General features: G+C 43.7%; 1 protein-coding gene across 1 annotated transcript; it reads left to right on the forward strand.

Moving 5' to 3' along the window:
- The first annotated feature begins 19 nt into the window (after positions 1-19).
- On the forward strand, positions 20-25441 carry LOC134010822 (glypican-5-like). The gene is made up of 3 exons (XM_062450105.1): positions 20-426; positions 2809-2970; positions 24675-25441. Exons 1-3 carry the CDS (start codon positions 261-263, stop codon positions 25439-25441), a joined length of 1095 nt encoding a protein of 364 aa, XP_062306089.1. The 5' UTR covers positions 20-260.
- The last annotated feature ends 1103 nt before the right edge of the window (positions 25442-26544 follow it).

Here is a 26544-nt window from a genome sequence, read left to right on the forward strand (position 1 = left end):
GAGAGAGAGAGAGAGAGAGAGAGAGAGAGAGAGAGAGAGAGATTGCGAATTAACTCGCGGTGCTCCCTCTTAGGCTATAGGCTACTGCATGGATTTAACGGGGTCCGCTTTGCTCTCTGGAAAAATACAAGATTTACACAGATGAAGTTGATAAGACTCGTGGACTTGTTGAGGGCTTCTCTTTCCATAAAATCCCTGATCAACCGGTAGATATTCAAAAGTATATCACCAACAACAGAATATCTGATTGAGATGGTGAAATGTTCCGCGGAATACTCCAACGCGTTGACTTTTGGTTGATTTGGGTGACAGTTGTCCTCTTGGGAGCCTCAGGTACTCGTGCACACAGTTGCCACGAGGTGAAAACCGCATTCCAGCTCCGCCAGATCGGCTCTTTGAAATGGGTCCCCGACACACCTGGACCAGGTAGGCTTGTCCCGTGCGGACCCGATGAGAGCATATGTACAGATACAAAAAAAGATACGCAAAATAACTGCTCCACGTGAGGCTCGAACTCACAATCTTCAGGTTACGAGATATGATTCTCAAAAACGAATATCAAAAACTATAAATCAAGTGTAGACCTATTTAAATAAATTGTACATTTAAATTATTCACATTATTTTGTGCTGACATTTAATGCTTAAATAAAGACCATGATATCGGTGGGGTATGTAAAGGAATGATCGGAGATTGAGACATGGAGACCCTCATTGGATCTTTCTATAAACTCAATCTTCAATGTGATCTAAACCATAACCCTACTAGTTGTCATTTCTGCATAGCCTAATTGAAGCAAAAATAATTAATAATTTTTAGAGCTTTTCTTTGCTCTCAGACTTTCTCGTACACGATCAGGGAAACATATATAACTCATAGCCTAAACTAAGTGTGTCTAAAAAGCCTCGGTGCCACCCCCGAGGTATGGATTCTTCATTCAAGTGTTTAGAGCAGATGTATCTATCCAGTCCAGTTGACAGCTAGCGCATTCCTGCTGATCATCTCTAACCCCTCTGTGCTGGCTGTGGAACAACATGGTAATGGACAGCTGGCCCACGTTTGGTGGGAGACAGACATCACTACCGTAACAAGTCGCCCGCCTGTAGATGAACATTGTTGTGTTTTCAGGAGTGAATGCGTCGCTTGTCGCTTCCTCGCTAACTTCCCACTCGGGCTTTTGAACTTAGGTCCTCTGACTCATTCACGTAATTAATCACTTTTCGTAACAGCTTCAGCCAGCTATGCCAACGAAAGCCTCGAATTATAATTTCACAGGTGGGCGATGTATTGACTTAAACGAATTACAAAATGCAGAGACTGAAGGGTTAGATTGTCAGAAAGCAGTCACAGGAGATGTTTTGTACGGGGCTAGGCTACACCACCTCAACCAGCCAAGATAGTTTTCAATTGAGACTGAATGTATTTTATCATAAGTCTATCATCTCCATAGGTAACATTTCCATTGGGTTTACATGAAGTATTTCAGTCCCTTAAAGCCCCTTTTGTTCTGTAGTCCATGCTGAATCTCTGTCATTTGCTGTGGCATTTTAATGTACAGTTCAGGCATAGCCTCATGTCCTCAGCGTCCACACAGAATCCAGACACATCACTGCATAATGGCACAAAAGAAGCCAGACCCCCCAACAGCTGCAGAGATCCTGGCCTTCTCAGACACACACACACACACACACACACACACACACACAGGTCACATGCATGCACACCCGGCGTACACACACTGGTAACACGCCGCACGCACACTTTGTGCACACCGTGGGTAGTGTGTGTGAAGGGAAGGTTGAGAGATAAAGGGCTCTCTTTCTATATTGAGGTATTGATTGTGATGGTGTGAGTGATCCGTGGAGCTCCAGGCAGCAGTCCAGGCAGCCCACCTCTCCTGCCTCTGCAGTAGGGTGTGAGTTGTGGTGTGAGCCCGTGGACCCGGTCTGGCTGCTCCCCTTCATGCATGTCCCTCTGATCCCAGTCAGCTGTTCCTCAGCTTGGCTTACAGGAGCGTGTCAATGTCAGATTCCTCTCTCTTCAGAGAGTGGCACAGCGATCATGAGACCTCGCTGCTCTCTCGCCCGCCCGCTCTCTCTCTCTCTCTCTCTCTCTCTCTCTCTCTCTCTCTCTCTCTCTCTCTCTCTCTCTCTCTCTCTCTCTCTCTCTCTCTCTCTCTCTCTCTCTGTCTGTCTCTCTCTCTTTCACCCCCCTCTCATTTCTGTCTCTCTCCCCCTCTCTTTCCCTTTTTCTCTCTCTCTCGTCTGTCTCGTTCTCATTTGGCCATCTTGCTCTTTCCTTCTGTGCACTCTCTCGCTCTCTCTCAGCTGTCCCTCTCTCTCCCTCGTACCCTCCCTCCCTCATGATCCTTCTCGCCCTGTATTCCCTTAACAGTATCTGACATGACGCTCTCTAGAAACCCGACTTAGGCCAAACAGCCCTTACAATTCCTCAGACGTGTTAGGAATGTCTGAAGTCAGCAAACTCTTGGAGCTGCGTGGAGGAACAGTCACCTGTTCTCATGTACGGTGGACACCCCGCGTGCTCCCGGCGGGCCGGGTCATGAGAGGCTAGAAGCAGAAGAAGAAGCGGAGACAATAGCAGGGTCCCCTCAGGGCTGGGTCTGCATGCTCAGCACTTGTGAGCAACAAAGTGGAACGCTGCCGTCTCTGAACCTTGTCACCTCTCTCTCTCTCTCTCTCTCTCTCTCTCTCTCTCTCTCTCTCTCTCTCTCTCTCTCTCTCTCTCTCTCTCTCTCTCTCTCTCTCTCTCTCTCTCTCTCTCTCTGCCCCTTCCCCCCTCGTGCAGGTGCGGACCTTCAGGTGTGCAAGCACCCCGGGCCCACCTGCTGCACCCGGAAGATGGAGGAGAGCTACCTGGCGGCCGTCCGCAGCGAGACTCTGCAGAAGGTGCGCTCCTACAGCTTCGAGCTCAAGTACCTGATGAGGGATCACGCCTCCACCTTCCAGGGTAAGCAAGCAAGCAAGCAGGCAGGCAGGAGCGGTGGAGGCTCACTAAGTGATTCAGGTGGCTGAGCGGTTAGGGAATCGGACTAGTAATCAGAAGGTTCGATTCCTGGCTGTGCCAATTGACGTTGTGTCCTTGGGCAAGGCACTTCACCCCACTTGCCTCGGGGAGAATGTCCCTGTACTTACTGTAAGTCGCTCTGGATAAGAGCGTCTGCTAAATGACTAAATGTAAGGGTCTGTGTGCGTAGCAAAGCATTTTAGACCACTGCTCGTGTGGTACAGTGGCGGGCTGTCTCCCCTTGGGGTTGCCCGTGCCCGCATGGGTTCCCTCCGCGAAGAAACCTCTAAAAGCACGCGCCACAGATGGCTCTCCCGCCCCTGTCCCTGGCTGGGTGAGAGCTTGGACTTGGCTCCTGGTCGCTGCTGATGTGAAAGTGTCTTTCTTGTCTCTCTTCCTTCACGTCACCCCCCTCTCTATCTCTGGGTCTCCAGGTCTCTCTTTCTGTGTCTCTTACCCTCCTCCTCTGCTGGGTCTCTCTTTGTTTTTCGCGGTCTCTCCCTCTCTCCTCGCTGTCTCCTCGCTTTCTCTCTGCTCTCTCCCTAATGGAAGATGGAGAGTACACAGCAGGTCTTGTTCTGAGCCAGTGAAAGAAAAGGAGTGAGAGATGTTTACATTCAGTCAGTATCCCAGGAGCTGTGTTACCATGTGAATCAGACTGTCTCGCTAACGAGGAGCTCTGAATGGCCTGAAGAATAGTTCACTTGTCCCTCGCTGCCTTTCACAGGCTAGTGGCTGGTCCCATGGGGTCTTAGATAGGAGCCACTTACTGAGTGTGTCTGTGTGTGTGTGTGTGGGTGTGTGTGTGTAGAGAGAAATGGAGAGATGAAAGGTATGTTTTCGTGTGTGTTCTAAGTTGAGAGTTGCAGGAACTGTGTTATATATTGAACGCGCACTGAACTGTACCCACTACCAGAGCTAACAATGTCAGTCTGACCCCCCCCCCCCCCGTTTCTCCCATGATGCACCCTGTTATCGGGGACCAGCGGATGCGACAGTCGGATCTGAAGCTGTATGACGCTCGCTGACCTTTCACCCCAACCCTTGTCCTATCGCTGACCAGTATAAGGTGATCACATGATCAGAGTAATCCCTGCCCTGTAACTCCATACCTCTCTGTTTTGGCCACTGTTGCTAGGATACCGCCACACATGCTGGGGAGGGATGGAGGGTCCTAATTCTGAGTCCCCTCGTTTGGAGAAACGAGAGACCTCCTCCTCCGCACACACACACACACACACACACACATACGTGTTTTTGTGACAATTTGGTACGTATGAAAAATTTGTGACAAATGGGGACATGCCTTTCTGAAAGTGCTAGAGCCAAGCTGAACACATATTTATGTTGCCATTGGCCTTGTTATGACAGTCATCTGTTGATATTTTCATTTAAAGCATATTTTTGCACAACGTGATTTTTCACCTACATATGAGGACAAATAATATTTTCATCACTTTTCAGTACATATAAACACACATACACACACTGATGTCTAAATCAGACCTACATATTGGCCCCATGGTGAATACTGAGTCCTGAGCTACACACACACACACACACACACACTGATGTCTAAATCAGACCTACATATTGGCCCCATGGTGAATACTGAGTCCTGAGCTACACACACACACACACACACACACTGATGTCTAAATCAGACCTACATATTGGCCCCATGGTGAATACTGAGTCCTGACCTACACACACACACACACACTGATGTCTAAATCAGACCTACATATTGGCCCCATGGTGAATACTGTGTCCTGAGCTACACACACACACTGATGTCTAAATCAGACCTACATATTGGCCCCATGGTGAATACTGGGTCCTGAGCTACACACACACACACACTGACTTCTAAATCAGACCTACATATTGGCCCCTTGGTGAATAATGGAGTCCTGAGCTACACACACACACACACTGACTTCTAAATCAGACCTACATATTGGTCCCGTGGTGAATACTGAGTCCTGAGCTACACAAACACACACTGATGTCTAAATCAGACCTACATATTGGCCCCATGGTGAATACTGGGTCCTGAGCTACACACACACACTGATGTCTAAATCAGACCTACATATTGGCCCCATGGTAAATATGGAGTCCTGAGCTACACACACACACACTGATGTCTAAATCAGATCTACATATTGGCCCCATGGTGAATACTGGGTCCTGAGCTACACACACACACTGATGTCTAAATCAGACCTACATATTGGCCCCATGGTGAATATGGAGTCCTGAGCTACACACACACACACACTGACTTCTAAATCAGACCTACATATTGGCCCCATGGTGAATACTGAGTCCTGAGCTACACACACACACACTGATGTCTAAATCAGACCTACATATTGGCCCAGTGGTGAATACTGAGTCCTGAGCTACACACACACACACACTGACTTCTAAATCAGACCTACATATTGGCCCCTTGGTGAATAATGGAGTCCTGAGCTACACACACACACACACACACTGACTTCTAAATCAGACCTACATATTGGTCCCGTGGTGAATACTGAGTCCTGAGCTACACAAACACACACTGATGTCTAAATCAGACCTACATATTGGCCCCATGGTGAATACTGGGTCCTGAGCTACACACACACACTGATGTCTAAATCAGAACTACATATTGGCCCCATGGTAAATATGGAGTCCTGAGCTACACACACACACACTGACTTCTAAATCAGACCTACATATTGGCCCCATGGTGAATAATGGAGTCCTGAGCTACACACACACACACTGATGTCTAAGTCAAACCTACATATTGGCCCCAAGGTGAATATGGAGTCCTGAGCTACACACACACACACTGACTTCTAAATCAGACCTACATATTGGCCCCTTGGTGAATAATGGAGTCCTGAGCTACACACACACACACTGATGTCTAAATCAGACCTACATATTGGCCCCATGGTGAATACTGAGTCCTGAGCTACACACACACACACTGACTTCTAAATCAGACCTACATATTGGTCCCGTGGTGAATACTGAGTCCTGAGCTACACACACACACACTGACTTCTAAATCAGACCTACATATTGGCCCCATGGTGAATACTGAGTCCTGAGCTACACACACACACACACACACTGATGTCTAAATCAGACCTACATATTGGCCCCGTGGTGAATACTGAGTCCTGAGCTACACACACACACACACACTGATGTCTAAATCAGACCTACATATTGGCCCCATGGTGAATACTGGGTCCTGAGCTACACACACACACTGATGTCTAAATCAGACCTACATATTGGCCCCATGGTGAATATGGAGTCCTGAGCTACACACACACACACTGACTTCTAAATCAGACCTACATATTGGCCCCTTGGTGAATAATGGAGTCCTGAGCTACACACACACACACACTGACTTCTAAATCAGACCTACATATTGGTCCCGTGGTGAATACTGAGTCCTGAGCTACACAAACACACACTGATGTCTAAATCAGACCTACATATTGGCCCCATGGTGAATACTGGGTCCTGAGCTACACACACACACTGATGTCTAAATCAGACCTACATATTGGCCCCATGGGAAATATGTTGTCCTGAGCTACACACACACACACACACTGATGTCTAAATCAGACCTACATATTGGCCCCATGGTGAATACTGGGTCCTGAGCTACACACACACACACTGATGTCTAAATCAGACCTACATATTGGCCCCATGGTGAATATGGAATCCTGAGCTACACACACACACACACTGACTTCTAAATCAGACCTACATATTGGCCCCATGGTGAATACTGAGTCCTGAGCTACACACACACACACTGATGTCTAAATCAGACCTACATATTGGCCCAGTGGTGAATACTGAGTCCTGAGCTACACACACACACACTGATGTCTAAATCAGACCTACATATTGGCCCCATGGTGAATATGGAGTCCTGAGCTACACACACACACACTGACTTCTAAATCAGACCTACATATTGGCCCCGTGGTGAATACTGGGTCCTGAGCTACACACACACACTGATGTCTAAATCAGACCTACATATTGGCCCTGTGGTTAAGAGTGAATCCTGAGGTCTCTTACATTTACATTTATGCATTTAGCATTAACGTGTTAATAACAAAATTATCATACTGATGAACTGAAATAGCTTTTTAGTGAAGTAGAGTTTGACTGGAGACAATGCAATAGAACAAAAGTAACTTTCACAACGGCAAGCTGACCATCTGATCGGCATGAGTTAGTTCTAAACAAGTTTAAATTAATCACCCACCAAAAAAGGTATTTACGTGTAGTCATAGTGTTCCTCCAGCCACTCACAAAAATATGATATTTGTTGTAGGAGCAAAGGGCAACCTATTAAATAAGGTATAGGTATGCTTCTGAATGCATAATGTTGGGAACCCAGATCAGAAGTTTCCAAAGGTGGTGGGAAGCAAAGGCGTTGTCAGACCCTTTTTACTTGGGGCACGTGCCCCAGTAAAGAGCTCCTTCTACTTCGTTCAAATTGATGGCAATACGGTCAAATGCAACGACTGCAATGCCATTCTTAAATGCAAGTCTGGCAACACGTCACACATGATGAAGCATTTCATCAGACGTGGGATTCATTTAAGACTGTACAACCACACTGTCTTTCACAACACTTCTTCATCAATCACCAGTGCTGCTGGGTCGTCTTCTGGCAATAATGAAATAACAGATTTGCACTCAAACTTAGCTAGCTAGCAGGTTAATTTTACGTGCCAACTTTTGTTTTTGATTCCAAGCCTGATTTAAGTAGTGTCAGTTAGTAACGTTCCCGCTTTATTAGCATACCTCGTAGCTTTACTAGTACCAGCAGCAGTAGCAGCTGGCTTGGTGCCAGGATAAAGTGGTTGAGGGGGCTGTCTACTTCTTGTGTGAAAAATGAATTTCCAGCAAACTTGTTATGTTAACCAGTTTTAAGTCATCAATACATACAAAAAAAAACAATCACATTTAAGTTGCCAGTCTTCACATTGATTCTCGTTGTTGTCATTGTATCCTTTCAATGTCAAAGTGCTAGAGTACAGTTCCAAACTAACATCTGTCCTATGAATTATGGTGCTCAATGTATAACCATTTATAGAAAAGTAGCCTGCTGAGAATCCTGATTTTCACAATATAAAGTATCGGAAAAGGAATTGTGAAGTTATTGTATCGAATTGAAAGGTATCGGTTTGGGATCTTTATCGAAAATGTTCAAATGATACCCAACCTTACACACACACACACAAATTTCACACCACGTCAATGTCAGTACAGTGGACGGTCTCCCATCCCCCACCCATAGAATCCTCAAACAACTTCACTTTTTACACACCATCTTCATGTCATACTGGAGAAATATCAGGACATCCACACACACACAGAAATTTCACACCACGTCAATGTCAGTACAATGGACGGTCTCCCATCCCCCACTCATAGAATCCTCAAACAACTTTACTTTTTACACACCATCTTCATGTCATACTGGAGAAATATCAGGACATCCACACACACACCTGGCATGTTTCACACCACGACAATGTTAGTACAGTGGCAGTCTCCCATCCCCCACTCATAGAGTCCTCAAACAACTTCACTTTTTACACACCATCTTCATTTCATACTGGAGAAACATCAGGACATCCACATACATGTAGAGTATTGAAATTCAGTGCCAGTTAATACCGACCGAAACATGTCGGTCTTACCGAGCATCGATTTATTCCGAGAAAAAAATCCGTACTAAATGTTGAATCTTTAAAACGAAACAAACGCTTTCCTAACCTGTCAATCACTCACATCGTTGTTGGGTTAGTTACCTAGGCGACTTGACTGACAAATCAGCATGAAGCTATTTTGGCTTGTGAGACTTGTGAGTGACTGCCTCAGAGTTGAACGCGGAGCTGGAAACTTCAGTGTGCTTTGTGGAACCAAGATACGTTCTAAAGCCTGGTTCTACTTTGTTAGTTCAAATTGATGGCAATACGGTCAAATGCAACGACTGCAATGCCATTCTTAAATGCAAGTCTGGCAACACGTCACACATGATGAAGCATTTCATCAGACGTGGGATTCATTTAAGACTGTACAACCACACTGTCTTTCACAACACTTCTTCAACAATCACCAGTGCTGCTGGGTCGTCTTCTGGCAATAATGAAATAACAGATTTGCACTCAAACTTAGCTAGCAGGTTAATTTTACGTGCCAACTTTTGTTTTTGATTCCAAGCCTGATTTAAGTAGTGTCAGTTAGTAACGTTCCCGCTTTATTAGCATACCTCGTAGCTTTACTAGTACCAGCAGCAGTAGCAGCTGGCTTGGTGCCAGGATGAAGTGGTTGAGGGGGCTGTCTATTTCTTGTGTGAAAAATGAATTTCCAGCAAACTTGTTATGTTAACCAGTTTTAAATCATCAATACATACAAAAAAAAACAATCACATTTAAGTTGCCAGTCTTCACATTGATTCTCGTTGTTGTCATTGTATCCTTTCAATGTCAAAGTGCTAGAGTACAGTTCCAAACTAACATCTGTCCTATGAATTATGGTGCTCAATGTATAACCATTTATAGAAAAGTAGCCTGCTGAGAATCCTGATTTTCACAATATAAAGTATCGGAAAAGGAATTGTGAAGTTATTGTATCGAATTGAAAGGTATCGGTTTGGGATCTTTATCGAAAATGTTCAAATGATACCCAACCTTACACACACACACACAAATTTCACACCACGTCAATGTCAGTACAGTGGACGGTCTCCCATCCCCCACCCATAGAATCCTCAAACAACTTCACTTTTTACACACCATCTTCATGTCATACTGGAGAAATATCAGGACATCCACACACACACAGAAATTTCACACCACGTCAATGTCAGTACAATGGACGGTCTCCCATCCCCCACTCATAGAATCCTCAAACAACTTTACTTTTTACACACCATCTTCATGTCATACTGGAGAAACATCAGGACATCCACATACATGTAGAGTATTGAAATTCAGTGCCAGTTAATACCGACCGAAACATGTCGGTCTTACCGAGCATCGATTTATTCCGAGAAAAAAATCGGTACTAAATGTTGAATCTTTAAAACGAAACAAACGCTTTCCTAACCTGTCAATCACTCACATCGTTGTTGGGTTAGTTACCTAGGCGACTTGACTGACAAATCAGCATGAAGCTATTTTGGCTTGTGAGACTTGTGAGTGACTGCCTCAGAGTTGAACGCGGAGCGGGAAACTTCAGTGTGCTTTGTGGAACCAAGATACGTTCTAAAGCCTGGTTCTACTTTGTTAGTTCAAATTGATGGCAATACGGTCAAATGCAACGACTGCAATGCCATTCTTAAATGCAAGTCTGGCAACACGTCACACATGATGAAGCATTTCATCAGACGTGGGATTCATTTAGGACTGTACAACTACGCTGTCTTTCACAACACTTCTTCATCAATCACCAGTGCTGCTGGGTCGTCTTCTGGCAATAATGAAATAACAGATTTGCACTCAAACTTAGCTAGCTAGCAGGTTAATTTTACGTGCCAACTTTTGTTTTTGATTCCAAGCCTGATTTAAGTAGTGTCAGTTAGTAACGTTCCCGCTTTATTAGCATACCTCGTAGCTTTACTAGTACCAGCAGCAGTAGCAGCTGGCTTGGTGCCAGGATTAAGTGGTTGAGGGGGCTGTCTATTTCTCGTATGAAAAATGAATTTCCAGCAAACTTGTTATGTTAACCAGTTTTAAATCATCAATACATACAACAAAAAAAACAATCACATTTAAGTTGCCAGTCTTCACGTTGATTCTCATTGTTGTCATTGTATCCTTTCAATGTCAAAGTGCTAGAGTACAGTTCCAAAATAACATCTGTCCAATGAATTATGGTGCTCAATGTATAACCATTTATAGAAAAGTATCCTGCTGAGAATCCTGATTTTCAAAATATAAAGTTTCGGAAAAGGAATTGTGAAGTTATTGTATCGAATTGAAAGGTATCGGTTTGGGATCTTTATCGAAAATGTTCAAATGATACCCAACCTTACACACACACACACAAATTTCACACCACGTCAATGTCAGTACAGTGGACGGTCTCCCATCCCCCACCCATAGAATCCTCAAACAACTTTACTTTTTACACACCATCTTCATGTCATACTGGAGAAATATCAGGACATCCACACACACACCTGGCATGTTTCACACCACGACAATGTTAGTACAGTGGCAGTCTCCCATCCCCCACTCATAGAGTCCTCAAACAACTTCACTTTTTACACACCATCTTCATTTCATACTGGAGAAACATCAGGACATCCACATACATGTAGAGTATTGAAATTCAGTGCCAGTTAATACCGACCGAAACATGTCGGTCTTACCGAGCATCGATTTATTCCGAGAAAAAAATCCGTACTAAATGTTGAATCTTTAAAACGAAACAAACGCTTTCCTAACCTGTCAATCACTCACATCGTTGTTGGGTTAGTTACCTAGGCGACTTGACTGACAAATCAGCATGAAGCTATTTTGGCTTGTGAGACTTGTGAGTGACTGCCTCAGAGTTGAACGCGGAGCTGGAAACTTCAGTGTGCTTTGTGGAACCAAGATACGTTCTAAAGCCTGGTTCTACTTTGTTAGTTCAAATTGATGGCAATACGGTCAAATGCAACGACTGCAATGCCATTCTTAAATGCAAGTCTGGCAACACGTCACACATGATGAAGCATTTCATCAGACGTGGGATTCATTTAAGACTGTACAACCACACTGTCTTTCACAACACTTCTTCATCAATCACCAGTGCTGCTGGGTCGTCTTCTGGCAATAATGAAATAACAGATTTGCACTCAAACTTAGCTAGCAGGTTAATTTTACGTGCCAACTTTTGTTTTTGATTCCAAGCCTGATTTAAGTAGTGTCAGTTAGTAACGTTCCCGCTTTATTAGCATACCTCGTAGCTTTACTAGTACCAGCAGCAGTAGCAGCTGGCTTGGTGCCAGGATGAAGTGGTTGAGGGGGCTGTCTATTTCTTGTGTGAAAAATGAATTTCCAGCAAACTTGTTATGTTAACCAGTTTTAAATCATCAATACATACAAAAAAAAACAATCACATTTAAGTTGCCAGTCTTCACATTGATTCTCGTTGTTGTCATTGTATCCTTTCAATGTCAAAGTGCTAGAGTACAGTTCCAAACTAACATCTGTCTTATGAATTATGGTGCTCAATGTATAACCATTTATAGAAAAGTATCCTGCTGAGAATCCTGATTTTCAAAATATAAAGTTTCGGAAAAGGAATTGTGAAGTTATTGTATCGAATTGAAAGGTATCGGTTTGGGATCTTTATCGAAAATGTTCAAATGATACCCACCCTTACACACACACACACAAATTTCACACCACGTCAATGTCAGTACAGTGGACGGTCTCCCATCCCCCACCCATAGAATCCTCAAACAACTTCACTTTTTACACACCATCTTCATGTCATACTGGAGAAATATCAGGACATCCACACACACACAGAAATTTCACACCACGTCAATGTCAGTACAATGGACGGTCTCCCATCCCCCACTCATAGAATCCTCAAACAACTTTACTTTTTACACACCATCTTCATGTCATACTGGAGAAATATCAGGACATCCACACACACACCTGGCATGTTTCACACCACGACAATGTTAGTACAGTGGCAGTCTCCCCTCCCCCACTCATAGAGTCCTCAAACAACTTCACTTTTTACACACCATCTTCATTTCATACTGGAGAAACATCAGGACATCCACATACATGTAGAGTATTGAAATTCAGTGCCAGTTAATACCGACCGAAACATGTCGGTCTTACCGAGCATCGATTTATTCCGAGAAAAAAATCGGTACTAAATGTTGAATCTTTAAAACGAAACAAACGCTTTCCTAACCTGTCAATCACTCACATCGTTGTTGGGTTAGTTACCTAGGCGACTTGACTGACAAATCAGCATGAAGCTATTTTGGCTTGTGAGACTTGTGAGTGACTGCCTCAGAGTTGAACGCGGAGCGGGAAACTTCAGTGTGCTTTGTGGAACCAAGATACGTTCTAAAGCCTGGTTCTACTTTGTTAGTTCAAATTGATGGCAATACGGTCAAATGCAACGACTGCAATGCCATTCTTAAATGCAAGTCTGGCAACACGTCACACATGATGAAGCATTTCATCAGACGTGGGATTCATTTAAGACTGTACAACTACGCTGTCTTTCACAACACTTCTTCATCAATCACCAGTGCTGCTGGGTCGTCTTCTGGCAATAATGAAATAACAGATTTGCACTCAAACTTAGCTAGCTAGCAGGTTAATTTTACGTGCCAACTTTTGTTTTTGATTCCAAGCCTGATTTAAGTAGTGTCAGTTAGTAACGTTCCCGCTTTATTAGCATACCTCGTAGCTTTACTAGTACCAGCAGCAGTAGCAGCTGGCTTGGTGCCAGGATTAAGTGGTTGAGGGGGCTGTCTATTTCTCGTATGAAAAATGAATTTCCAGCAAACTTGTTATGTTAACCAGTTTTAAATCATCAATACATACAACAAAAAAAACAATCACATTTAAGTTGCCAGTCTTCACGTTGATTCTCATTGTTGTCATTGTATCCTTTCAATGTCAAAGTGCTAGAGTACAGTTCCAAAATAACATCTGTCCAATGAATTATGGTGCTCAATGTATAACCATTTATAGAAAAGTATCCTGCTGAGAATCCTGATTTTCAAAATATAAAGTTTCGGAAAAGGAATTGTGAAGTTATTGTATCGAATTGAAAGGTATCGGTTTGGGATCTTTATCGAAAATGTTCAAATGATACCCAACCTTACACACACACAAATTTCACACCACGTCAATGTCAGTACAGTGGACGGTCTCCCATCCCCCACCCATAGAATCCTCAAACAACTTCACTTTTTACACACCATCTTCATGTCATACTGGAGAAATATCAGGACATCCACACACACACAGAAATTTCACACCACGTCAATGTCAGTACAGTGGACGGTCTCCCATCCCCCACTCATAGAATCCTCAAACAACTTTACTTTTTACACACCATCTTCATGTCATACTGGAGAAATATCAGGACATCCACACACACACCTGGCATGTTTCACACCACGACAATGTCAGTACAGTGGCAGTCTCCCCTCCCCCACTCATAGAGTCCTCAAACAACTTCACTTTTTACACACCATCTTCATTTCATACTGGAGAAACATCAGGACATCCACAGACACGGATTTTACGGAGATTCACAATATCGAAGCTTCCAAATGTATTTTTTTGTGGGGGAATTTTCACCTCAAACACCTTTAAATAACAAACAGTCATTTTTATTTGCCACCAACACCAAGCAGCATTCTTGTACATATAAATAAGAAAAAATATAGGCTATAACACACACAGGCAATAAAAGCTGTAGTCTATGAGTGGGCTGTGGAGATGTGTTTCAATGTTTTCTGATTTAACACTGTTTAACTCAAGACAACTATCATCTCAATATTCACCACACACGTCAATATGGATAAGTGATATTAGTCAAATCCGACTGTGGATGATGACGTAAAATGATAAGAATTTATGAAGTTCTGCGTGTAATATAGACGCTTTTTCTGTTGATAGACATGAAGGGGAAGATTTTGCGTATAAACTGCACGCAAAATAGGGATTTGCCGTAAAACTAACAATAACAATAGGTGTCATCTGCGCTACAACCAAAAGTGAACAAACCGGACTACAAATATGGTGCCTATTATTGTTCAAACTTGTTGGCGGCTATCTGGGAAATGTAGTTTTCTTTTTAAACTCGTTATTTTAAACATCTTTTTCAACAATTACAATTAAAATATACATACAAGACATAAATTATCAATACTCGACAACTCAACATTTAACTGTCTTTATATGTAACCTTCACTTAGCATTATTTAACATCATCATCTTTGAAAGTGGTTTCTACATTATGTGAAGAGTGTCAATATTGGTCTAAATACAAAATCCCAGGCAGGGAGTTGTATTTGGCCTGATGTTAAATCCTTAACAACAGTAGTAAGTAAAAACATGATCATTAAGGAATTTATCAACTATGTACACAAAAGCAACTTTAATGCATTTTACGTTTTCATGTCTCTTTGAAATGTATGCCCGACACAAGGTCTAGTCCAGCAGGGTAAAAATTAAAATGTTGTCATACGACTACACCAAATACATCATTGGAAAGGCCTTGATCAGGAGAGTAACACAATGCCAGTCTGGCGGCTCTATTTGGTTCCTAGTGTGAAATATGGACATCTGAACTTGGACTTTTAGCCCTAAATAAGGGATTGTAGGTGGCGCTGTTGAGCCCCTGTTGATACTAGGGTTATGATATTGAAGGATTGTGTTTAACTAACCCCAATTATTCACTGTAATAAGCCATGACTATGTACCATAAAGGGAACTCAAAACCCTAACCCTAATTTTGGACCAAAACTGCATGTGTGACAGCAACCCCATATTTGTATTGTACATTTGTGTAAAAGTTGTATTTGGCCCCATGTTAAATCCTTAACAACAATAGTAAGTAAAAACATGATCATTAAGGAATTTATCAACTATGTACACAAAAGCAACTTTAATGCATTTTACGTTTTCATGTCTCTTTGAAATGTATGCCCGACACAAGGTCTAAGTCCAGCAGGGTAAAAATTAAAATGTTGTCATATGACTACACCCAATACATAATTGGAAAGGTCTTGATCAGGAGAGTAACACAATGCCAGTCTGGCGGCTCTATTTGGTTCCTGGTGTGAAATATGGACATCTGAACTTGGACTTTTAGCCCAAAATGTGGGATTGTAGGTGGCGCTGTTGAGCCCCTGTTGATACTAGGGTTATGATATTGAAGGATTGTGTTTAACTAACCCCAATTATTCACTGTAATAAGCCATGACTATGTACCATAAAGGGAACTCAAAACCCTAACCCTAATTTTGGACCAAAACTGCATGTGTGACAGCAACCCCATATTTGTATTGTACATTTGTGTAAAAGTTGTATTTGGCCCCATGTTAAATCCTTAACAACAATAGTAAGTAAAAACATGATCATTAAGGAATTTATCAACTATGTACACAAAAGCAACTTTAATGCATTTTACCTTTTCATGTCTCTTTGAAATGTATGCCCGACACAAGGTCTAAGTCCAGCAGGGTAAAAATTAAAATGTTGTCATACGACTACACCCAATACATCATTGGAAAGGTCTTGATCAGGAGAGTAACACAATGCCAGTCTGGCGGCTCTATTTGGTTCCTGGTGTGAAATATGGACATCTGAACTTGGACTTTTAGCCCAAAATGTGGGATTGTAGGTGGCGCTGTTGAGCCCCTGTTGATACTAGGGTTATGATATTGAAGGATTGTGTTTAACTAACCCCAATTATTCACTGTAATAAGCCATGACTATGTACCATAAAGGGAACTCAAAACCCTAACCCTAATTTTGGACCAAAACTGCATGTGTGACAGCAACCCCATATTTGTATTGTACATTTGTGTAAAAGTTGTATTTGGCCCCATGTTAAATCCTTAACAACAATAGTAAGTAAAAACATGATCATTAAGGAATTTATCAACTATGTACACAAAAGCAACTTTAATGCATTTTACGTTTTCATGTCTCTTTGAAATGTATGCCCGACACAAGGTAAGTCCAGCAGGGTAAAAATTAAAATGTTGTCATACGACTACACCAAATACATAATTGGAAAGGTCTTGATCAGGAGAGTAACACAATGCCAGTCTGGCGGCTCTATTTGGTTCCTGGTGTGAAATATGGACATCTGAACTTGGACTTTTAGCCCAAAATGTGGGATTCTAGGTGGCGCTGTTGAGCCCCTGTTAATACTAGGGTTATGATATTGAAGGATTGTGTTTAACTAACCCCAATTATTCACTGTAATAAGCCATGACTATGTACCATAAAGGGAACTCAAAACCCTAACCCTAATTTTGGACCAAAACTGCATGTGTGACAGCAACCCCATATTTGTATTGTACATTTGTGTAAAAGTTGTATTTGGCCCCATGTTAAATCCTTAACAACAATAGTAAGTAAAAACATGATCATTAAGGAATTTATCAACTATGTACACAAAAGCAACTTTAATGCATTTTACGTTTTCATGTCTCTTTGAAATGTATGCCCGACACAAGGTAAGTCCAGCAGGGTAAAAATTAAAATGTTGTCATACGACTACACCAAATACATAATTGGAAAGGTCTTGATCAGGAGAGTAACACAATGCCAGTCTGGCGGCTCTATTTGGTTCCTGGTGTGAAATATGGACATCTGAACTTGGACTTTTAGCCCAAAATGTGGGATTCTAGGTGGCGCTGTTGAGCCCCTGTTGATACTAGGGTTATGATATTGAAGGATTGTGTTTAACTAACCCCAATTATTCACTGTAATAAGCCATGACTATGTACCATAAAGGGAACTCAAAACCCTAACCCTAATTTTGGACCAAAACTGCATGTGTGACAGCAACCCCATATTTGTATTGTACATTTGTGTAAAAGTTGTATTTGGCCCCATGTTAAATCCTTAACAACAATAGTAAGTAAAAACATGATCATTAAGGAATTTATCAACTATGTACACAAAAGCAACTTTAATGCATTTTACCTTTTCATGTCTCTTTGAAATGTATGCCCGACACAAGGTCTAAGTCCAGCAGGGTAAAAATTAAAATGTTGTCATACGACTACACCCAATACATCATTGGAAAGGTCTTGATCAGGAGAGTAACACAATGCCAGTCTGGCGGCTCTATTTGGTTCCTGGTGTGAAATATGGACATCTGAACTTGGACTTTTAGCCCAAAATGTGGGATTGTAGGTGGCGCTGTTGAGCCCCTGTTGATACTAGGGTTATGATATTGAAGGATTGTGTTTAACTAACCCCAATTATTCACTGTAATAAGCCATGACTATGTACCATAAAGGGAACTCAAAACCCTAACCCTAATTTTGGACCAAAACTGCATGTGTGACAGCAACCCCATATTTGTATTGTACATTTGTGTAAAAGTTGTATTTGGCCCCATGTTAAATCCTTAACAACAATAGTAAGTAAAAACATGATCATTAAGGAATTTATCAACTATGTACACAAAAGCAACTTTAATGCATTTTACGTTTTCATGTCTCTTTGAAATGTATGCCCGACACAAGGTAAGTCCAGCAGGGTAAAAATTAAAATGTTGTCATACGACTACACCAAATACATAATTGGAAAGGTCTTGATCAGGAGAGTAACACAATGCCAGTCTGGCGGCTCTATTTGGTTCCTGGTGTGAAATATGGACATCTGAACTTGGACTTTTAGCCCAAAATGTGGGATTCTAGGTGGCGCTGTTGAGCCCCTGTTAATACTAGGGTTATGATATTGAAGGATTGTGTTTAACTAACCCCAATTATTCACTGTAATAAGCCATGACTATGTACCATAAAGGGAACTCAAAACCCTAACCCTAATTTTGGACCAAAACTGCATGTGTGACAGCAACCCCATATTTGTATTGTACATTTGTGTAAAAGTTGTATTTGGCCCCATGTTAAATCCTTAACAACAATAGTAAGTAAAAACATGATCATTAAGGAATTTATCAACTATGTACACAAAAGCAACTTTAATGCATTTTACGTTTTCATGTCTCTTTGAAATGTATGCCCGACACAAGGTAAGTCCAGCAGGGTAAAAATTAAAATGTTGTCATACGACTACACCAAATACATAATTGGAAAGGTCTTGATCAGGAGAGTAACACAATGCCAGTCTGGCGGCTCTATTTGGTTCCTGGTGTGAAATATGGACATCTGAACTTGGACTTTTAGCCCAAAATGTGGGATTCTAGGTGGCGCTGTTGAGCCCCTGTTGATACTAGGGTTATGATATTGAAGGATTGTGTTTAACTAACCCCAATTATTCACTGTAATAAGCCATGACTATGTACCATAAAGGGAACTCAAAACCCTAACCCTAATTTTGGACCAAAACTGCATGTGTGACAGCAACCCCATATTTGTATTGTACATTTGTGTAAAAGTTGTATTTGGCCCCATGTTAAATCCTTAACAACAATAGTAAGTAAAAACATGATCATTAAGGAATTTATCAACTATGTACACAAAAGCAACTTTAATGCATTTTACGTTTTCATGTCTCTTTGAAATGTATGCCCGACACAAGGTCTAAGTCCAGCAGGGTAAAAATTAAAATGTTGTCATACGACTACACCAAATACATAATTGGAAAGGTCTTGATCAGGAGAGTAACACAATGCCAGTCTGGCGGCTCTATTTGGTTCCTGGTGTGAAATATGGACATCTGAACTTGGACTTTTAGCCCAAAATGTGGGATTCTAGGTGGCGCTGTTGAGCCCCTGTTGATACTAGGGTTATGATATTGAAGGATTGTGTTTAACTAACCCCAATTATTCACTGTAATAAGCCATGACTATGTACCATAAAGGGAACTAAAAACCCTAACCCTAATTTTGGACCAAAACTGCATGTGTGACAGCAACCCCATATTTGTATTGTACATTTGTGTAAAAGTTGTATTTGGCCCCATGTTAAATCCTTAACAACAATAGTAAGTAAAAACATGATCATTAAGGAATTTATCAACTATGTACACAAAAGCAACTTTAATGCATTTTACGTTTTCATGTCTCTTTGAAATGTATGCCCGACACAAGGTGTCAGTGCATGTCAGTCTGCATGGAGCAGGGGCGTCGTTAGACCCTTTTTACTGGGGCACGTGCCCCAGTATAAATCTGCTGTGCCCCAGTAAAATCTAAAGTTTGAGTTTTAACAATTTACTTTATCAGTCAGTGCATTAATTTAGATTCATAATCCCGGAAAAAATAAATGCAGTATCCCAAACAACGCTTGTAAAATCAAAGCAGTTTAACCGAAAACACAAACCGATGCCTACAGAATTCCATGTCAGCGCGCCCTTCTGAGCTTGCCAAATAGCCACTGCAGCACGCACACAGAAGTCCAGGTGTCGGCTTCTGCACACAAGTTACGGATTTATAATGTAAATCTCCGCAAAATCCGAGTCTGGATGATGACGTATAATGGATAAAGAGTTGATTAAGTTCTGCGTGTGATATAGACGCATTTTCTGCCGATAGAAATGAATAGGAGGAATTTGCGTATAAACTGCACGCAAAACAGCTATTTGGCGTATATATGGCACGCAAAATAGATGTGTAAACCCGTGTCATAGATACGCAGAAGTATGAGACTGGGTTGTATTTGACGACTTTGGAATGAGAACGGGATGCAACACTGTGCCATGTAGGCTATATGTATGTAACAGGCCTAATTACATTTTGTTGTCATTTATTGAGCACGAGTGGAATGATTTAATATTTAGATATTTAATATTTTAATATATTGATCTTACTTAAAAGTAGACATTACTCATAACTCAATGTATTGGTCCTAGAGGTTAAATGGGGCCTACCTCGAGTTGTCTGTTGAAAACACACAGATCTGAATGCATCGTGGGATTTATTTAACAGGAATTAATATATCACAATAGAAATGGGTTGATTTATATATATGACCTACTATCATTGAACGGGCGGTTGTAATCTATTGCCCTTCTGCTTGTTTAAGGTCCAGGGTGGCTCATTATTAACACACACGGCATAGCATCCCTTACAAAAAAAGAAGTACACTAAGATTATTTTGTAAGTATACTTAGTATAAAAAGTATACTATTATCATGTTACTTAAAGTATACTAGCAGTGTACTTATTTATATACTATTTTTGTACTAAGTAAACTGAATTGGCCCACTTTTTAGGTCATTTAGTACACTTTAAAGTAAACTTATAGTATATTTCAAGGTTTACTTTTGAATACTGTAAAGTAACCTGTGTAGTGCGCTTTCAGTTCATGAAGTATACTTCCTAAAGAGCCTCAAAGTATACTTTGCAATACTTTCAAGTGCACTTTCAATTAATTTAAGTACTTCAAGAAGTAAACTTAATAAATGTAATTTCACTATGACTTACTAAAATATTAAAATGTTAAGGAGCCCCTCAAACGCCCCAGATCTTGCGTCACTTGGCGAGAACGGGGGCCCTCGCAAAGTTACACTGTCACAAGTCCCTACATGTGTTGTAGCTGTGCTGCTGTGCTAGCTAACTAGCTACGGTGACCTTATTTATCAAGCTCGTCCACCATTTAAGAGACAAATATATGTACATCATGCAAGCATATATATATGTATATATGCAATATAAAGAAAAATTATGTTGTGGCTCCATAATCGGTCCAGATGGTGTGGTTAGCTATGCCTTTAGCAAGTTAGCCAGCATGTATTTAGTTGGTTGTTAGTAAGAGAGCCTGCTACCGGCTTTAGCTAAAGTTCTAACAAGAGCCTGCTAACGTTCGCTAGTGCTAACAAGAGCCTGCTAACGTTCGCTAGTGCTAACAAGAGCCTGTTAACTTTCGCTAGTGTTAACAAGAGCCTGCTAACTTTCGCTAGTGTTAACAAGAGCCTGCTAACGTTCGCTAGTGTTAACAAGAGCCTGCTAACGTTCGCTAGTTCTAACAAGCGCCTGCTAACGTTCGCTAGTGTTAACAAGAGCCTGCTAACGTTCGCTAGTGTTAACAAGAGCCTGCTAACGTTCGCTAGTGTTAACAAGAGCCTGCTAACGTTCGCTAGTTCTAACAAGAGCCTGCTAACGTTCGCTAGTGTTAACAAGAGCCTGCTAACGTTCGCTAGTGTTAACAAGACTGAGCCTGCTAACGTTCGCTAACCAGTTGCATTCCTCCAAACATCACGTTGTAGATAATTGTAAATTATACTGTTCAAAAACAAATTTTAATACAACATTTATTAAACTGTGCACTGTAGCCTATTACTGCTAGCCAACACATTTTAATACAACCACTGGCTAAATTGATAGCTAGCCACTTCAATTTCTTAGCTGTGTGTGGATTTTTCACAAGTGAAATGTTAGAACATCTCTGATGTCACTTCCGGAATGTGTGTGCGTTTAGCGTAGTACCACACACGTCCCCTAGTTGGCGTGACAGGGAGTGAGCAAAAATGGGATACACACTTACACAGATTAATTCCGAAAATTGTGTAAATTTCGGACTAAGGAGATTTTTGCACCAGGTATATATTTGAGGCTGTAGAACACTGTGGCATGCTCAGAAAAATGAGGACATTGATTTTTGTCCTCACTTCTACACATGTCCTCACTTTGTTGGTGTGTATTCATACATTTGTCCCCACATGTCACAAATACAAACACACACACACACACACACACACACACACACACACATACACTGTACATGGTCTACCTACAGTACACACAAGTCAGCTGCTCCTGTCCAGGAACCTGGAGGTGTGGACCAGTATCACATTTACAGCTATTGCTGAGTGTGTGTGTGTGTGTGTGTGTGTGTGAGAGAGAGAGATAGATAGAAAGACATTGAAAGGCAGTATGTGTCTCTGTGTACTATCCAGCCCATGTCACAGTGTGCGGTGGTCTTATGTTATTCCAGGCCCACTCCCTGTGTCTGTGTAACCCAAGAGCCCAAGTTGCAGCCAGGCTTAACCTTCAGACAGGCTACCGTGGATGAGGGGCTCAGACCTAATTGGAACAGCGTGTGTGTGTGTGTGTAACACACTCCACTCCCTCTGCAACACTGGTACATAGTTGTAGGGTGTCTCCTGACTAAATGTGTCGTTGATGCACACACACTTAGACAGACACACCACACGCACACACACACACACAGAAATGAGGACCAGGGGATTAATGCTGACTGAGCCAGTCTACCTTGTTGGTTCTTAGTGCTTTGATGTATAAAGGCCTTCTCTCTTCTTGTCATTATTAATTTAGCAGATACTTTTATCGAAAGTACAGCGGGATTTGAACCTGTGACCTCTTGATTCATAGTTAAATGCTTTACCACTGGGTTTTACCTACCCCATATCTATCTAGATTTTCAGAGTACATAACGATTTCACTCAGTGGAAGAGCATTAGACTGCACATCAAGAGGGTCGCAGGTTCAAACCCCCCACTGTACATTGATTTGGATAAAACGGTCCGCTTGCTTGAATGCATCCTGATTTTAAAGTAAGAGGATAAACCTCTCTGTAAAGGCCTGCTGCTCTCCCCCACCCGGGCTGGCTGGGGTTTCTCAACGCCGCTCTCTCATTGGACGAGCAGATGTGGAGGGGGATGTCCCTGAGGCGTCACACTCTCTGACACCCTCCCGCTGTGTCGGTTCACTTCCTGTAAACACGAGGGCCCGGGAGCCCTCATCTGTGACTGCACCACGAAATAACTGGTGCGGAGCCAGGTCCAGTCACACAAGCAGCTCTCCAAGACGTGCGTGTGTGTGGGTGCGTGTGTGCGCGTGTTTGTCAAGGGAGGGTTGAGAGATGTGTTGGTTCTTTCCCACGTCTATATTGGGTTTGTTCGGTCGGTTCTTTTCTGCAGTTCCTCAATTAGCCATGCGCACCAGCTTCCTGTCTGTGTGCGTGGAGATGTGAGATGATCTTTGTGGATGTGTGTGGAGGGAGAGAGGCAGTGAACACAGTGTCTGGGGCCGTCCAGTGCTTTAGCCACTGTCTTATCTGCTGCTCTTTCTGCATCTGAATCAGTCTTTTCTCCCATTCCAGCTTACTAAGCACAGAGATCAATCACAGTGACTCCCAGGTTCATTCAGTTTAATGGTCTTAATTAAGCTAATTCTTTTAGTTCCTGGGACATTCTCTAATGGAAGGAGGAGATCTGTCTAGACTAAGCAGGGTGTGGACAGGCACTGAGCCATAAACCCTCCTCACACACACACACACACACACACACACACACACACACACACACACACACACACACAGACACACACACACACACACACACACAGACACACACACACACACAGACACACACACACACACACCAAGGGGTCAGTGGGAGTAAGAAGGCAGCTGGGGGGGACGGGTGTGTGTGTGTGTGTGTGTGTGTGTGTGTGGGTGTGGGTCATGCAGCATTTCCCAGTTGCTGTCTCCCTTCCATCTGTCAGAATGCCATCAGACTTACATCAGACTAAGAGGAGGGAGTCCTCTACGGACTCTGATCCCCCTCTCCTCAACTTACCAGATAGACACACACACACACTCTTGATACACACAGTTGATTAAAACTTTCACCCCCTTCTCCACTTAATCCCATCTCTGTCTCTGTCTCTGTCTGTCTCTGTATGTCTCTCTCTCTCTCTGTATCTCTCTCTCTCTCTCTCTCTCTCTCTCTCTCTCTCTCTCTCTCTCTCTGTATCTCTCTCTCTCTGTATCTCTCTCTCTCTCTCTCTCTCTCTCTCTCTCTCTCTCTCTCTCTCTCTCTCTGTATCTCTCTCTCTCTCTCTCTCTCTCTGTATCTCTCTCTCTCTCTGTATGTCTCTCTCTCTCTCTGTATCTCTCTCTCTCTCTGTATGTCTCTCTCTCTCTCTGTCTCTCTCTCCAGATACGTTCCAGTCCCTGCTGTCCTTCACTCTGAACCTGACCAGCGCTCTGTTCGACAGTGCCTACCAGCCCCTGTCCCGCGAGGCCCGCCCCCTGGTGACCCGCCTCTTCTCCGACCTCGCCCTCTACCTGGGCGGGGACAACGACACCTCCGTGGAGCGCTCCGTTCATCGTTTCTATGACGACCTCTTCCCCCTGGTGTACCGCCGTCTGGTCAACCCGGGCCTGGCCCCTCCCTCGGCCACGCCCTCCGCCCTGCCCTCCCCCAATCACGTGGAGTGTCTGACCATGACGCGCCAGGACATCAACCCGTTCGGGCCACACCCCCGTCTCCTGGCGGAGGAGCTGGGCCGGGCCCTGGGGGTGGGGCGGACCCTAAGCCGGCTTCTCTCATTGGGCCGCGAGGTCCTCAACGCCACGGACAAGATGGGGCTGGCACGGGAGTGCGGGCGGGGCTTGGTGCGAATGCAGTACTGCTCCCACTGCCGCGGCCTGACCCTGATCCGCTCGTGCGGCGGCCTGTGCCTCAACGTGATGCGCGGCTGCCTGGTGGGGCTGACGGGCCTGGATGTCCCCTGGAGGAAGTACGTGGCGGTGCTGCAGGAGCTGGCCGGCACGCTCGCCACGGGACACGACCTGGAGCTGGCTCTGCTCGCAATCCGGAACCACGTCAACGACGCCATCCTGCACGCCCAGCTGCAGGGGCCGCAAATCACCGCTGTGGTGAGTATGCGTCCGACTCTCGGGAGCGACGTGCTAGCCTCTTGAACGCCGTAAGTCAATCAGAGCCCCAGCTCCTGGACCCAGATCAGAGGACTGTTTCTCGTTTTTAGCTCCACAAAAGCCTCCAGTCTCAACAGTTTTCTCTCCAGTTCCCCCGTGACTCTTTCATGGGTTTTTCTTCGGATCCAATCCGTTGGAGGGAGGGGGGGGGGTTCTCAAACGAGAGCCTGTCAGAGCCTTTGGACGGGCTTGGCTCGGGCCGGGGGGAGGGCGGGCGGGGGAGGGGAATGGGGGGCGGGGGGCAGGAAGAGCCCTGATGAGATCATGATTGACAGCTTGCAAGTGGTGCTTTGATGATGTCACTGCAGGTCCTGGCTGGTGGACTTGAGACAATCGGTCTTCATTAGCACGAGGACCGGCCCAGCCTCCCTATTGGCTCGACCACAAGCTCCTGTGTGCGGGTTTGTGTTTGTCTTCTGGGCCTGGTCCCGTCTAAGAGAACGAGACAGACCTCCTCACCTGTCTGTCTCTGTGCAACCTAACCTCGGGGGAGACAGACAGACAGACAGACAGACAGACAGACCTCCTCACCTGTCTGTCTCTGTGCAACCTAACCTCGGGGGAGACAGACAGACAGACAGACAGACCTCCTCACCTGTCTGTCTCTGTGCAACCTAACCTCGGGGGAGACAGACAGACAGACAGACAGACCTCCTCACCTGTCTGTCTCTGTGCAACCTAACCTCGGGGGAGACAGACAGACAGACAGACCTCCTCACCTGTCTGTCTCTGTGCAACCTAACCTCGGGGGAGACAGACAGACAGACAGACAGACCTCCTCACCTGTCTGTCTCTGTGCAACCTAACCTCGGGGGAGACAGACAGACAGACAGACAGATAGACAGACAGACCTCCTCACCTGTCTGTCTCTGTGCAACCTAACCTCGGGGGAGACAGACAGACAGACAGACCTCCTCACCTGTCTGTCTCTGTGCAACCTAACCTCGGGGGAGACAGACAGACAGACAGACAGACAGACAGACCTCCTCACCTGTCTGTCTCTGTGCAACCTAACCTCGGGGGAGACAGACAGACAGACAGACAGACAGACAGACCTCCTCACCTGTCTGTCTCTGTGCAACCTAACC

Source organism: Osmerus eperlanus, chromosome 24 (assembly GCF_963692335.1).
Source record: "Osmerus eperlanus chromosome 24, fOsmEpe2.1, whole genome shotgun sequence".
Lineage (NCBI taxonomy): Eukaryota > Metazoa > Chordata > Actinopteri > Osmeriformes > Osmeridae > Osmerus > Osmerus eperlanus.

Coding starts and splice junctions, on each gene's coding strand:
- LOC134010822 (XM_062450105.1), top strand. CDS start 261: ATGTTCCGCGGAATACTCCAACGCGTTGACTTTTGGTTGATTTGGGTG. Junction 427..2,808: donor CCCCGACACACCTGGACCAG/GTAGGCTTGTCC, acceptor CCCCTCGTGCAG/GTGCGGACCTTCAGGTGTGC. Junction 2,971..24,674: donor TCACGCCTCCACCTTCCAGG/GTAAGCAAGCAA, acceptor CTCTCTCTCCAG/ATACGTTCCAGTCCCTGCTG.